Below are 16943 nucleotides of genomic sequence, written 5' to 3' on the forward strand. Positions count from 1 at the left end.
ATGCTCATTAGAATTGGGCTCTGCTGAGTTAACATTTGTACAAACCAGACAGGACATTTACATCAGGTTGGAAGACGATCCTCCTACATTAAAGGCTTAGGAGGTTTTGAAATGTAGAAGTCAAGGTGGGTTATGAATGATTCACTCTACTCAACAGCACCTGGGAAGAGCCTAAGGCCATCAGATTGGATATGAGATGATATGGGTAAATACTTTGATCTGATTGTCCATCCTTATAGTGCTTAGGATTTGTTCCAAAAATACAGAGGTAAGAATAAGACATCTCTTTTTAAATAACCAAATGACTGGTAAGATTTTAAATGCTTCCCTGCCTACTAGAATCAGAATTTCCTTCATTAAAATGAAATTTTAGTACAGAAAAAAAAGTCATTAGAAAAAAATGAAAAGTCAACTGCCTGGTAATAGAACGAATGTTTCTCATCTGTTGATGCTTTAAAAGGGAAGATGGAGAAGAGGGTAATGGAAAGACAATTTGAGAATCTACTGTATACTATGTGTAATACTAGACTTTTCACATACCCTATTCTTCACAACCTGAGAGATGGGTATTTTTATCCCCATTTTATAAATGAGGGAAACTAGACTCAAAAGATTAAACAATTTTCTAAAATGTACAGAGCTGGTAAGAAACAGAATCTACTAAGCCAATGCTTCTCAAAGGATGGTGCACAAATTAGTATTGGTCTGCAAAGAGATTAGGCAAAAAGTGAGAATAAGGGAACAAAAACTTTTAGATCAATTTGATATGACCATGACATTTTTATTGCATTTTATAAAAGTTCTGGTCCACCATGGATTGGAAATCATGAAATCTAGTGAGAAGCACTACACTAGACTGTAAGCACCATGAAGCCAGAGGCTCTGTGTTGTTCACAGTGGAACCCTCAATATCTGTTCCACACAAGATTTGCTGAAATGGTGCAATGAAGTTTAAACTCAAGTCCTTCTGACTCCATAGCTTTTTTTTTTTTTCTTTTTTTTTTTTGTATCTATTAACAATAGAGCTTACCAATTAACTTATAGATGCTCAAAATTTCCTTGGCGAGGTACTATTTCTATTAGACATGTCTATCAGCAAATATGTCAAATACATACAATCTCCTCATCTTAGAGGTATATTCTGAGTTTTCCAGAAAACAGTAGTTTAGCTTTTTCTGTTCCCCCTATGACTGCTTTTACCATAGAGAGGTTCCGGGCATAGCAGCAAATGTACACGGTATATTTTTTGAAAAGACATTTATTTATCAAGCTTATTGTTATCTATTTGAAATGACAATAAGCTTGAAACTCTACTAATTTGTTTGGGTAACCAAATATTGTATTACAATTTTCTAAATAAATTACAAAAGAGAACTTAGTCAAGAGTTATGTGAGAAACTATTCATGGGGAAATAATTTTATAAATTAGAATTGTTGAAAATTATTTTAGAAAATGCTTCCAAAGCTAGAGATTTTTCACACAGGAATTAGGCCTCCATGTTTCTGTTGTACCAAGCACCGAAACAAGGGAATCATTTGGTGAATGTGAATCACCCTTAAGTGAAACTCAGTTTTAATGTTCATATGTACATATTAGAAAGAAAACTGAAAATAATGATACTCCTTGCAGAGACCTAAATGGGTGTATTTTGTGAACCTATCATTTCTTAGCAATTAAGTTTAAGATGATGTGAATAATTACACCATCTAAGTAAATTTTCACTTCAATATTTTTTATTGTTTCCTCTACCTTATCCCTTTCTTTTGTTAAGTCTTAATATCTTGCTACAAGACAATGGAAAGTTAATACTAAAAACGCTTTAATTGCTGTGCATAATAAAACTTGTAAAAACTTGCAAGTACAAAGGAGTGCATGAGAAAAATGAACATGTAGCCAGACACATATATAATTGTTTCCCAACAGGTCTGTTCTAGTTGACAATTATGAAATCGAAAAGAGAACTGTAAAAAGTTAGTTGTAAAAATGTCTATTTTGAGTGTCTTTCTGGGAGCTTATTCAAATAGAAAAAAACAGAACACTGTTCATGACATTCTTTATAATTACTAGTGTAAAATTCTACCGATAGCAGACTTCTACAAATGCCCCCCCCAAAATATTATCACTTTAAAAACTCTTTCTTATGAAGGTAGAAAGTTTGAAGATACAGATAGATATAAAGGCTCCCTATTTTTCGGAAATCATCTGGGTATACTACACATACATGAGATATATACATTTTAGAAAACTCTATATTCACTTATGTGTGAATTTAAAAATATAAACCTGTATAGAAAGAACGTACATGTATATACATGTTAACTTAAGTATTATGTTGAAAATTTGGGGGGATAGGGAAAGATGTAAAAGAGGATAGGCTTAGATTTCAAGAAAATATTACCAGATACTTACAATATGCAAAAGTTTTAACACATCCACAAACCTGTAAAAAAACAGCAATGAAAGAAATGTTTTAAATGAGCCAATGGGGAAAACAACTAGTCTTCTGAATTATAAACTAGATACCTACACTTTCTCTGAGCTCATGATCTCCTTGGCAATATAATGAACTTTACTTTTTATTCCAGTATCTTCATCCTGTGGATAAAAATACATTAAGAAAGCATGAATTCATAAAGGATAACGAAGATCAGCTCTGAGCTAGTCAGATGTAAATTCAATCTTTGATATTTACAAGTTCCTGATTAGAACACATTTCATACTATACAACATCTCAAATGACAAATGGAGAGAATTAGATGTGGTTATTAAACCATGATACAGGGGAAGCTGAGAGCAATCGGTAAGCCTCTACCATCATCAGTGCTGGACTGATGCACTTCTCTGAGAAGCCCCAGATCCTTGGTGGAGCACAGTCGTCAGTGGTTCAAAACTGAAAAGTCACATTCTGAATATGAGTTCTTAGGTTGCACACAGTAATGTGAGATTAGTGAATATCCAGTAGGAATGTGTAAGAGAACTTCACTCTAAGTAGAGCCACTCCAAGTCAGACAACTTCAGTGCAGACTGAAAAGGGCTTTTTCACAGTCTATACCAAACACATTGCAGACATTTTGGCCACAGGCTCTCTTCAGTTGACTCCAAACCCCTTTTATAAATATGCTCTTATAGTCGAGGCAGCTTTATTCTAAAGAGCTGAAATGAAATTCCTTAAATATGTACTGCTTTGTGCGTATATTAAATACTCTAGCCGGGAGAAAAAAATGTACACTTCTGGAAAAAAAAAAAGGTGATTAGAAATGAGGTCTTGATAGTTAAGGATTTAGAAATTGTTGTTTTCATTTCAAAACTGGTAAGAGCTGGCTTTGACTCTAGGGCAGTAGAAAAAAGGAAATGCTTCTCTCCACTTCTATTCTGGTGAAAGACCTGCACACCACAGTTCCACAGTAAGAGGCAAAAGAGAGAAAACAAGGAACAAGCAATTACCGCATTTTTGAAATTTCACCTAAAATGAAAATCAGGGCGGTTGCCATTAAAAGGAAAATGTGCTGATGCTTCCGTTGAAGAAATAAATGTCAGATCGGGTTTTAGAAGGACAGGCCTCTCCACATTCATGCCAGTGTTGGTAATACCGGGACTCGTTTTTTGTTTTTTCTTTTTTTGTTTTTGTTGTTTTCGTGCCGTCCAGAGTGCAGTTAAACAAGGTAATGTCACGGTTAAGAATAAAAAGTGACCATGACAGTCCAATAGTCAGTCATGAGTGAAATGACACAGGAAGAAAATAATGGTAGTGACTTCTCGTTATTTAAAAAAAAATAATGGTAGTGAAGCAGTCTTCTTTTCTAAATTGGAATCATGGATCATCCTAGCACATTTGTTTACTTAAACATCACTATGATGGGTCAAAGGACTATATTAGTTCCTTATTTGGGAAAAAAAAAAACTGTTTTTACCTGCTTCCAGAATTTCAGTGCCAGAACCAACGCATAAAACAGATGCCATTTAATGATGAATGAAGCTCTTCTGAAAATTACATTTTAATGATTTTTTTTAAAGAATGTCTGCTGATGTTCTATACATACATAAGAACTCTTTTATTAACTTACTTAAAGCATTGATGACAGTCAAGTGAGTAAATGGAGTGGATTCCTCAGGTTCATAAACATGTTAAAATTTAGATTTTTTTATTACAATCATTTATATTCTTATAAAAAGTCAGTCAGTTATGGTAAATACAAGGGAGATCTTTATTTTTAGATTCATTTTTTTACTATATCGAAAACCACTGGACCATAAAATGGTAGTTGAATTCATAGAAGTGAATGATGTCAAGTGCAAGGAATATATAAAGTGAGAATTGGACCAAGAGCAGAATCCCAAAGACAACCCACTTAAATCAAGGTTTTGCCAAGATTCAAAAGTGATTAGAGTTGGGAAGAGAACCTGTATTTCCCAATATCTAACTTAGAAATATTTCTAATACACCCTGAATCTCTCTTCAATATCTGCTGGTAATTATACCCTCACAGACATTCACTGCTAAAGATATACCCACATATATCTCCCCTACCCTCTCTTCAAGATTTAACAAATCCAAACAGTCTGCAATATTCAGTTTAAACGTTCTTGTGAAAAAAATTATCACATATGACATTAAAGCTCTCTCTTCCTCCAGGAGTAAGCACTGATCTTACAATGTATATTTGTCCCTTCCATGTTTTCATATTTCACTACAGAATTTACTTACTAACAATATCAAGAAATCTTAAAGCTGTCAACAGAAAGGTTATGCAAAGAATATTCAAAATAGGCTATAAAACCGAGCACTTGTGAAAATAATCTTTAAAGATCGATTGATTAATTCATAGTGTGTAACAGTCCAGTCTAATTAGCCTAGAATATTTTGCCTTGTTACTTAACCTTAGCTCCCAAACTCTACGTTTAAAGGGACAATTAGATAGATGACTTCAACCTCTATCCCCATTAGTACTCCTCTTTACTAAGACAGTTTGTTGAATAACTGCAATTAGCAGGTTGGGTAAGTGTTGCTCAACTGAGCAAGATGAAGCACAAGATATTCAATTCCATTCACCCACCTTTTAAACTACACGTAGCTAACATTCCTCAAGAAGCAGTCTTAAAGCACAGCCTGATCTTACAGACCGAGTCTCACACATGCACTAACAACCATGACTGCGTACACGTACACATACACAGATAACTGTTACTTTTAAAACTATTTTAGCAAATCAATGCTTTTCTATTATAATAGATTTCTCTATAATAACTGTAGCTAGAAAGTTTAATATTTGTAAAATACAATATATCTTTTTAAAATTAGCAAGTCAAAAGAAATGCATTAAAAATGAATCTAAACCTTTGAAAGAACCGAAGGCTTCACTGTGCATTCTCCGTTTTCTTTTAAAGGTCAAGAGGTAGTTTTAGCAGTGGCTATAAAGAAACCTAGGCACACTACAGATGCTGAAGCATTTTAGTGGAGCCGCCTAAAATGTGTACCAGCTCTACACAAAAATTTCAAGTAGGCGTGCTTCACTTTTGGCATCTACCCTTTATTTCCTTTCTTCTTTTTCTCGCTCTCTCTTTGTTCTGTCTCTAGCCTGAACCTTTTACTTTTCTTCCTCGAGACCTTGCTCTGCAAGGGCCTGGGTTACAGAGCTTTGTGCAGAGTGACTCAAAGGCAATAAATATGTTATCCTCAGGCAGATATCATGTTTCTATTAGAGCAGGGGACAAGAATACTTAGAAGAATGGCTATGGTGGGGCGGTCGTACCTTATCTGTAAAATGAGTGTTGAACTTTCGACTTTAAAATCCTAAGATTTAAACACTGAGTATCTCAGATCTTAAATCTCAGATATGGTATGGCAAGTCAGTGAGACAGAAGGTGGCAGAGATTCTGAGTCAGCACTAGGGTTGGTGACTACAAAGTTTCTTTTCTAGAACCTGAGATTGTAAATTTCAGGGTGGAGGGCGGAATGGTAGCTACTGGCATGAAGACAGACATGCAGATCAATGGGAAGAAATTGAGAGAAGTACGCCCCTTAAATTTATGGTCAATGAATTTTTGACCAAGTTGTCAAAGCAATTCAATGGGAGAAAGGATTGTTTTTGTCAACAAATGACTGAAAATTGCTGGATCAACTGGATATCCACAAGCAAAAAGGTGAATTAATAATCTATTTGACACCATTTACAAAAATTAACTAGAAATCATTCATAGAGGTAAAAAGATAAAACTTGTAGAAAAAAAAAAACAGAAGAAAATTCTTATGACCTTGGTTCAGGCTAACAGTTCTTAGATACAACACCAAAAACATGATCTATAAAAAAAAAAGATAAATTGAACTTCATAAATTTAAAACTCTTATGGTTCAAAAGACACCCTAAAGAAAATGAAAAGAAAAGCCTCAGGCAGAGAGGAAATATTTGCAAGTCATGATTCTGTATCCAGAATATAGAAATAATTCCCATAATACAATCCAGTTAAAAATGAGTAAAAGACATGAATATGAATAGACATTTCACTAAAGATAGAACAATAGCCAGTAAGTGTATGAAAAGATGCTCAATATAATTAGTTATCAGGGAAATGCAAATTAAGAACACACTGAGACAGAACTTGACACACACACAAAAACTATAATCAAAAACCAGATAAAAGCCAGTGTTGAGAAGATGTGGAAAAACTGGAACATTTTATACATTGCTGGTGGGAATGGTAGCTCTTACTCGAAAATTGTGATTTGGAGTTTTAGCGGTCGCCTCATACCTACCACTAAAGCCAGAATTTGTATTTCTTATCCTCTTTGTTATTCTGAGATCATTTCCAAGAAGGAGTCAGGATCACCTTTACGCCAATATTTGATAACAAGTTTAGGAGGAGACACCAGCTCCACTCAGCTGATTCACTGTTCTACAGCTGAATCTGAAAACATTACTGATCATTAAAACCACTGCGTAGCTCTTAAATTTCAGATTCCTGGGTAACTTGGAAATTCTGACTCTATAGGTCTGAGATGGGGCATGAAAGTGGGTGTTAGAACAGAGAATTAAAGATAAAAAAGAAATAGCCCTAGCTTTCAAGAAGTGAATGAATAATGGGAGTGAACCAAATATCCAAATAAGTTTTTATAGAACAACTATAAAATGTACTGACTGACATCTTGAGAGAAAGAGCATAATCAGGTAGTGGTAATTCAGGAAAAAACACACAAAAAATAAAGCATCTGATGACCTTCAGTCATTCTTTAAACAAGCTTCACGTACATGCATGCTAGATACTCTAAATACTCATCAAAGCCAGACATCTAGACTCCTCCACCTTCTATCATCACAACTGAGTCATCGAATCCTGTCTATTTGTCCTTCTGAATATTTCTTTAAAGTTTAATTGATCCTTTGCTCTTCCTCAATACTGCCTCCTTATTTCTTGCCTATACTATTACAATAACCTCAGTAGTTTCCTTGGCTCTGGATTTATCCCACTGTATCTCTATCACCTATGGGCAAAAAAGACCAAACTTTCCTTTGCCATGCATGTAAGACATTCCACAATGTGTCTAGTTATCTTCACTAGTCTCATTCCTACTCCTCCACACTGTGTTCTCTCAGCTCCAGCCGAACTGAAACTACCCTGCAACTCCGAGTATGCTCTGCCCTTACATGTCCGTTCTATTATACCTTTCCTTCCTGCTTCGTCATCTCCCCCTCTAAAGATTTCTGCCTGTTATATTCCAACTCATCTTTTATGACAGCACTCAAAAGATGTCTCTTTTATGAAGGCTGACTTGATATTTTCTCCCCACCATTCCCCAAATGCAAGATTATTTCCTTATTCATATGGTATTTATAGGACTGAACTCAGAGGACTGTGTTTATTTGCTGGCACGTCTGAATTACCTCTAGTCTACAATCTTATTCATCCTTGTATCCTTCTGTGCATAGCACAGTGCCTGGTCCACTGTGCAATTAATATGTATGAATAAACAAATATGTACCAAGGGAGCTACCGCATTCTCAGAATCTTAGAGCGGAGCACACTGCTTTAGAGTATGTGGTTGAGTAACACGAAAATGTAAACTCAAACAACTAAAAGTTCATTACAGATATTTCATCATGTAAAAAGTATGAATTTGTACTAGACGACTAAAGCCTTTTGTAATTCTAAAATTCTAGAAGTCCATGTATTCTACTATTTTACCTTTTAAACTAGGGAAACTATAGAGCTAAAACAAAAAGTAATTATTAGAAAGTGGTTCGATGGATTACAATCATTTTCAAAGTAAACAAAGTCAAAGATAGCTAAAAAACAAAATAAAGAGCTCCACCTTATCTATGACTTGTACGAAAAACACTGATTCTTACCCAAGTCAAACAATGATGGAGAAATACACCCCACTGTAAAACCTCAAGAGAGGCCATATTTGGCATCTCAACTTTTTAGTTAATGAAAGTCCTCACTTAAGTTAGATTACCTTTCAAAGCACATTGCCTGTGAAATAACGGCATCTCCTGGAAGTACACTGCTATGGAGTTGAAACATGAGTCACAAATGAAATTACTTTGTCAAGGTCATAAAATAAGTCAAACAAATTCCAAAACAGAACCTCTGATCTGAAACCCAGTTTTATGTTCCAATCTCTTGATAATAGCCCAGCTTGGTAAATTCTGAACTGTGTTCTCTTTTCACATTTGTTCACTGCAAATAAAGTTCAGTGAAATTTGTTACTTTTTAATAGAATTTAACAGAATTTTTAAAAGGCCTCTGCTGTGCTACTCGAGTTCCATTAAAAAGCAAAAACTCAACAACCAGACCTGCCTGAGAAATATCTCTGTCGTTTAGCTATGCCAAAGCAGAGTTGACTCCATGACTAACCTCTAAAAAACAAAGTTCTCTTATGTTCACCCCTCTCTTCATGATGATATATATATGAGCTGTTTTAAGAAAATTTAAAAAGAAAAGAGGCAGAGAAATCAATATACAGGAAAGGTAAACAGTAGTGAATATTCCAACCACAATGAAGCAGAATGAATAGATGTCATTTTTAAACAGCCTCTGGCAATCACTAAGCTATTTTCTGTCCCTATAGATATGCCTATTCTGGACATTTCATATAAATGGAATCACATAAAATGTAATCTTTTGTGACTAACTTCTTTCACTTAGCCTTTTTTTAAGGTTCGTCCATGCTGTAGCGTGTATAGGCACATTTTTTTTTATTGGTGAGTAATATTCCATTTATCTATTGATGAACACTTGAGCTCTTTCCACTTTTGGGCTATCATGAATAATGCCGCTATGAACATTCCTGTACAAATTTTTACATGGACATATGTTTTCATTTCTCACGGGTATATACCCAGGAGTAGAACTGCTGGGTTATATGGTAAGTGTATATTTAAACTTTTAAGGAACTGCTAGACTGTTTCCAAAGTGGCTGCACCATTTTGCATTCTTACCAGCAATGTATAAGGGTTCCAATTTCTCCACATCCTCACCAACATTTGTTATTGTCCATCTGTTTGATTTTACCATCGTCCTAGTAGGTGTGAAGTGGTAGTTCACTAAGGTTTTTGCTTTGCATTTCCCTGATGGATAAGGATGTTGGGCATCTTATTATGGCTATTTGTATATCTTTGGAGAAATATCTCCAAAGATATTTTAAAATTGGTTTGCTTATTTTTTATTGTTCAGTTGTAAGAGTTTATATATTCTGTATGTAAGTCCTTTTACCAGAGATATTTGCTAATATTTTCTCTTATTCTCTGGGTTGTCTTTTCATTTTCTTGATGGTACTGTGTGTAACACCAAAGTCTTTAACTTTGATTAAGTCCAATTTATCTATTTTTCCTCCTATCATTTTTACTTTTGTTGTTTTAGCTAAGAAGACTTTGCCTAACCTAAGGTCATAAAGGGTTATTCCCATATTTTCTTCTAAGAGTTTTATAGTTTCAGTTTTTACATTTAGGTCTATGATCCATTTGAAGTTAGTTTTCATGTGTGGTGAAAGGAAGGGGTCTAACTTCATTCTTTTGCATGTGGATATCCAGTAATTCCAATACTATTTATTAACATCTTGATTTCTTTAACTATATATTTTGACTTTTCGTATTACATAATTTCTTTTTGTTGTCACCTGAAATCCATTGTGAAATGAGAATGGTGTAAATAAACTGACTTTTAAAAATAATTGGACCAAGGTCATACAGCTGGAAAATGGCAGAGCTAGGACTGAACCATGGGTCTTAGGATGCCAAATTACATGTGTTTCTAATAGAACTGCCTTTCATGTAAACATGTTTCAGATTTATTCATCGAATATAAGAAAGGTAAACTTGAAACAATATATATTTATTTGGTAAATATGCAAAATAAATATACATTTATTTGTTTGTATAAAGATTGCGTTCAGATACTTTTTTTGCTTCCTTCTGTTCATATAAGCCAATAATAATAGCTAAAATCTACTGAGCATTCATTTTGTGTCAGATACTATTTTAAATAGTATATAATCATTTAATCATTACAAAGTGTCAGAAAATAAGGACAAGGGTCCACCCTACTCCATCCTCTTTTTACAGATGAAAAAACTAAGGCACACTAAGTTAAGTAGATTGCTCAAGATCACTGAGCTGATAATGGTAAGAATCCAGGCAATCTGATTTAGCAGACTGTGTTCTTTTTAGCCACTATGAAAGCAAATTACTTAAAAGAAAAATATTCACCAGACTATGCTTAGATGAACCAATAACTGTCTAGAAAGGCAGAGTTAGTCTATTTTATTATTGCCATTGCTGTCTCAGACGAAGACAGACAGACTAAGCTCATCAGAGTGGTTGACAATTCTACAGGCGGGAAATTATTAATACACTGACATCGGGTGCAAAAATATTAAATGTCCATAATTAATTGAAAAAATAATGTCATTTTAAAAACAGAAAATAAAATTTAAAAGAGATATTGCAACACGGTGTAACTTAAGACAAAAAAGCAATAATATAAATACTGGAATGGAAAGGACAGGCAGGCATGAATACAGAAGAATCCTGAAGTCTCCAATGACCACGAAACAAATGAGTCAACCAGGCAGTGTTATGACAGATTGTGTTTGTAAGATGCATAACACAAAAAGGTTAGAGATTAATCCTTTCTTTATACCATGTGTTGGTGAGATCCCTAGTAGAATGTAGAAACCAATTTTGGTCATCATGCTTTAAGAAGCATGGGGAGAAAATCGAAAGGATTTGAGCAAGAGAAACAAACAAAATTATAAAAAATAGTATTTGCTAGGAAAAGAAAGAATTTGCAGTTTATTAAAGAGAGTAAAGGTTGATTTAATTATGGTCCTTAGAGAGGAAGGCCATTTAAAAGGCTCTTCCCCAAACTCTGCAGGCTCTAATTCCTGCCAGTTCATTTGCATCTCAGTCAAATAACGCTTTCTTAAAGGCTTTTATCCTAAGTAGCCTCTTCAGTTTCTAGCATATCATTCTGTTTTCTGCCCTTCAATGCATGAAATACTCTGAAGTTCTTACTGTTATGCTTTATGGCTGCTCTTTCCCCATTAGTATGTAAGCTCTTCAAGAGCGGTCACTATGAGCTCTGCTTTATGTCTGGTACGTACTGACAGTACCTGAGACATAATGGGTATTCCATAAATATTTGTAGAATCTACATCTATGAGAAGCAATAAAGAAAATGAGCTTTTAAATTTAAGCAAGACAGATACCAATAAAAAACACAGGAGGAATTACTGATAGTCAAAATAAATCCCAGACTGCCGAGGGGCGCTGTGAGGATTAAGAACAGTCATTCATCTATTTCAGGTGTTTTACAAACTCACCTGCCCTAAGGCTACTTTCTAGTGGTTACTCCCAACTCATGATTCAATACTTTACAACAGAGAAATTATGTCTAGCAAGAAATACATAAACAAATAATCATTGAGTTCTTACCAGGTACTAGACAGTGTTCTAAGTCTTTACATATATCATATCACTTAGGCTTCACAATTATATGTGGTAAGTACTGTTCTCTTCTTCATAAAATGGGATTCCTTAGCCTAAAAAGGTTAAATATTTTGCCCAAGAATACTCAGATCATCAGTGGTAGAGTTGGGATTTAAATCTTGAAAATTACACAACATGTTCCATTTATTTAAGGCTGAAAATGAATTTAAAGGAAGTGAAAATATATTGAACAGGAAGCATAACATATTGGTAAGTTATGGCATAGGAGTTAGGTGACACAGATTTTCTCCATGGCTTGACATGCTTATGAATATGTGCGTCCTTTCAAATTCCATGTTGCTGCAACATTCCAACACATCCTGGGGATACTGCTGATATACTACTTTTTTGTTGTAATTATGTCTTTATTGAAACAAATGTAGAGAAACAATATAACAAACCCTATGCACCAATGACGCATCTTAACTAATTATTAACAGATGATCAATCTCGTTTCATGTATTCTGAAAATGCACACATACTGGATTATTTCAAAGGAAATCCTGATGTGTAATTAACAGCAATCTTTATTCGATCCCTAAAAAGATTTGTTAGGGTCTGAAATGTATCGAATTCATTTCTTTCAAGTAGTATCACTAGCAGTAAAAGGAACAATCCTAAGAGGGATTTTTGTTATTAAAAAGGAAATCAATGGACATTATCAAAAATAAATCCTCAAAAATTACTAAATAATCACTAAGTGATATGCTCTTAGAAATACAGCATCTTAGACACTACATTAAATCAGGAATTAAATTTAATATTAAAAAATGTTTTGTAAGTTTTTAAAAAACTAGGGGAGTTTTGTGTGTCTCATGCTAATAAATATTAATTCTGAGTGTCATGATAGACCAACATACGCAGAAGTAAAAACGATTAAATACCAACATCTACCTGTTTATCTCCCAGCAGGTCAGGCTCCCCTTTACTAGAACCAGAGCTAACATCATCTTCATCGGAACTGTTGACGACTTCCTCCTCATCCGAAGGAAGGTCACCAAGGCCAAGGTCCAGATCAATGTGGCCCTCCTGGGATGCTCCAGAACCGCTTAAATAAAAAGTACACCATTTAGCCACCTTTAAAAACAAGGAATACTACCAAAAACATACAAAATCAACCGTATTATTCATGTGATATAAGCAAGGTGCATCTAAGGGATTTAAAGAAATGGAAAACAGCCAGATCAATCAAACTTCCTCTTCCCTTTCCCCACCTCAGCTTTCAAAAACCCAAATGCATGTTGAGTTTAAAATAATCATCTTGAAAAACATGTATTTTCTTGATATGAAAGTGGGTGAGAAGTAAGTTTCCCAGCTGCCCCATCCTATGCTTCAATACAGCCTCAGTCTAGAAGCTCAGATGTCTACTAGGACAAACCAAGAAGCTTCACAGGACGTGAGCTGGGTTACCACAGAAGGGCACTATCTGCATGGGAACATCAGAAGAGGTGCTGCTTCCTTGGGTCTCAGTGTTTTCAGCTAACAAATCTGCAAGGACTGGGAGGTAATGATGGCCCTCACAATCAAAAATGCATGTGCTACTGTGAATGTGTGCCTGCCTCCCTGGTTATAACTAATGGCCTTTTATGTAACCACATCACAAGACATGGGAAGGAAAGAGGATGTTACAAATCCTCAGGCTCTGCTCCAGACCTGCTAAATCAGAAACTCTTGAGGGTACAGGGCCCCTGGGGATACATGCTGAAATTTAAAAACCACTGTATCAGGCCATTTACCAACTCCTCCTTGCCAGCCTGACATCATCAACATTTCCCATTTTGTACTGAGACAGATCTCTTGAATCTTATTGTCGTTGTTGCAATCTAATCTGTGGGGGGAATTCCATAGCAAAGTTCCCCAGGAAGAAGACAGAAACAATACTTTCTAGCTTTGGTTGTAAAGACTTAGGAACAAAGTGCTCATAGTAACTGCTTTCCTGTCTGCAGTCTACAAGAATATCTGCAGAACAGAAGTCAGTAAAAAATCCACAGAAAATCATCAGGGGAAACACTCAGGCAAAAAAGACAGTTGAATTCCACTCTGGCAGGCTCCTTTAGCAGGTCATGGGCAGGTCACTCAATGGCCAAGGTTCCTACAAGTTATGAGAATTTCAAACAATAATCTTAAAAGCTAAAGATGAATTTTCTGCCAGTTCCTGTAGGATACAGACTTGCCTCAGATGCCATTCCTGGAGCCCGACTATTAAACAAACCAGTTGGATGAAGGCAGAATGCCAAAAGGAACACTTCCCTCTGCCAAAGATGGGGTTTCCTATTACTCAGTGGCTGGAGGGCCTCAGGGAATCATATCACAGCCTCAGTTAGGTGGGTGTACACCTTATCATAGTTCCCCATGACACGGAGGCGACTCACTCCCCGGAGAGGGGTGAGGGTGAAGAGTGGAAGCTTTCTAGTCAGATCACTGGCAAGATTCACTGTCTCTGGGTGTAGGGAGGTGACCCCCAACCCAGCTAGGTTATTAGTTGATTTAGATTAATTAATCTATCGATCTTAATTAAATTAATTAAGATCGATTAATTAGATCAAGAGTAATGAGAGTTAACAGGATGTACAAACTGTAAGATTAATGTAAGTAGAAGAAACACATATACCTTCACTTGTTTTTGTCTTAATTCTTTGTCTACTTACATCCTCTAAAATTCTGTCACTCAAAACATTTTCAATGTGCAAAAGCTTCAGCATCACCAGGGAGCTTCTCAGAAATATAAAACCTCAGGCTCTACCCCATCCCACTGCAAAAGAATCTGGTTCTAACAAAATTTGGGTTTTTTTTTTTTTTTTTAGATTAGCCTATCTGTGCTCTCTTTTGAACTCAACAGTATAAAAATTTTGAATAATCACTAATAGGGCTATGGCACCTGTGAGGAAATTCAGTTTCTAAAAGGGAAGCTGAGAGGAGTTTGTTGGTCCAACATTTGGAAAGCTATTATTAAGATAGTAACCAATTGGTCACCTCATCCATTAGAGATGTTTATAAAAGTTAACATTTAAGAAAAAAAAAAAAAAGAGCTTTAAATATTAAAATGACATGGATCAAAACATGCTGCCATAAGACACTGGGAGATTTTAGTTCTGATAATTGCTTTCCTATGGAAAACCTTACCTGTCCACCCTCCTCAACTCAAATTTACTTGTCTCTTCTGTATCCTAAACAACCTCACTTGACTACACTCAGGGTAAATTTGTTTCTCTCATTAAAATGTGAACTTTCAAGGAAAAGGAAATTGTTGTTTCCACTTGAATTCCCAGCATACTGCTTGACATGATAGGCCCTCTATAATTTTTTACTGAACAAAAATGATATTAAAAGCAATGGGTATTAAATTTCAAGAGATGTTCAGACGGTACGTATTTAAGGTAGTGGTGATCACAAAAAAAAAATGTTTGGGGGAATACTGAAAATAGCATATGGTTTAAAAGAGAAGGGAATCCTAGGCATTATAATCAGTGGTGTGGAAGTGGGAATGTTTGTATTCAAAAAACAAAAGAACACTGTGGCTACAGCAGGAGTCTCCTACAATTAATGGAAAACAAGCTTGGAGAAGGAGATAGGTGCCAGGCTGTCAAGGGGCATGAAAACCAGCTGAAGAGTTTATGTTCATCCTGTAGGCCTTTAACAAGTAGACCCAAATCTTTCAGCAGACTTCTAAGATTTCCTTAATAGACCTCCAAGCTGGATGTCACTACCATACTTCTTGTTAATGCCAATAGGGAAGAGACTGGCATCTCTTCAGTCAATCAAAATTTGTAAGCCTGGTCCTGGCCCCACTCCCCAGACCTAACCGGGAAGGTGGGGTAAACAACCCTGTTTATTAGCATCAGTGAGCTCCCCTTGATGATCTCAAAGCTTATATTGAAGTTAAAGAAGTTTCCCACACACCTGAATGGTGAACAGTAGAGACCATTTATGATTTCTGAAGCTTAGGAGGGAGGAAAGTGAGCAAAGTGGGGTTTTAGGAAGATTAATCTTGTAACGCAATGCCAATGAATTAACTGGGGGGTATACTGGGGAATGGGCGCAATGACAGAAGAAGTAGGAGGAGATCCAGAAGGTAATTTCAATAATGCAGGCAGCCTGAACCAAGTTGACTACATCAGGAATTGAGAGGAAGGGTTAGATGTAAGAGGAAGAAAAACTATTAGGGCTAGGATAAAGAGATGGTAAAAAAAAAACTCATGTCTTCCTTCAAGGTTTCATGAACAATCACCAGTAAATTGAAGGTGATAGTGACTGAAACAGAAATGTTAACAAAGAAACCGATTTTAAAAGAAAGATGAGTTTAGCAGCGAAATCATGAAAGATGGCATCTAGTACCCACATTTATATTTCATCTCCACGTGATTAGAAAAAATTGTTTGATTAATCTATTTTCCCACATATTGTTAACAGCTTTCAAATCCATCTAGGTAATTTTAGATTTCTAATAATGAACTATGGGTTCTCTACCAATGTCAGTCATTGAGTGCAGGGCTCTTCTATTCCTTACATTTCCTTCCCATCATCAGGAAGATAATGTCCTAACACTGTCTGCGCTGGGGTTAAAGGAACAGGACATAGTGTTTCCTCCACACTTTCCTGCCTAGTTATATCATAATTTGATAATCATAGTAAGAGGGAAGTAAGCTGCAACAACAACCAGAACAGAGACAAGACCATGTCCCCAGGCCATCTTTTCTAGGTCAGATTTGCTTCTGGAAGAAGTCTAGGGAGAAAATTTCTTTTCAAATACACTGGAATAAGGATGATTAGTTAATGTTATAAAATTTTAAAACATTACTTCCTTTTTATGTTATTTCCTATATAGAGACAGTACATCCTCCACTGGGAGTACATCATATTTCTCTATCAGGTAAGATGTCACATCAAGAGTGATCTCTCTTTTAGAGGGAATTGTCTTTTAAAAAAATACTTATTTAATCCCTTCCCCCTGAGATTTT

General features: G+C 35.6%; 1 protein-coding gene across 1 annotated transcript in view; it reads right to left on the reverse strand.

Moving 5' to 3' along the window:
- The window catches only part of FGD6 (FYVE, RhoGEF and PH domain containing 6), a 95925-nt gene that overhangs the window by 49861 nt on the left and 29121 nt on the right, over nt 1-16943 (reverse strand). Inside the window, exons 3-5 of the mRNA XM_016162752.2 lie at nt 12880-13033; nt 2529-2596; nt 2411-2441 (exon numbers count right to left, since the gene is read on the reverse strand). Of these exons, the coding sequence (XP_016018238.2) occupies nt 2411-2441; nt 2529-2596; nt 12880-13033 (253 nt within the window). The remainder of the gene's footprint in view (nt 1-2410; nt 2442-2528; nt 2597-12879; nt 13034-16943) is intronic.

Source organism: Rousettus aegyptiacus, unplaced genomic scaffold, assembly GCF_014176215.1.
Source record: "Rousettus aegyptiacus isolate mRouAeg1 unplaced genomic scaffold, mRouAeg1.p scaffold_m13_p_2, whole genome shotgun sequence".
NCBI lineage: Eukaryota > Metazoa > Chordata > Mammalia > Chiroptera > Pteropodidae > Rousettus > Rousettus aegyptiacus.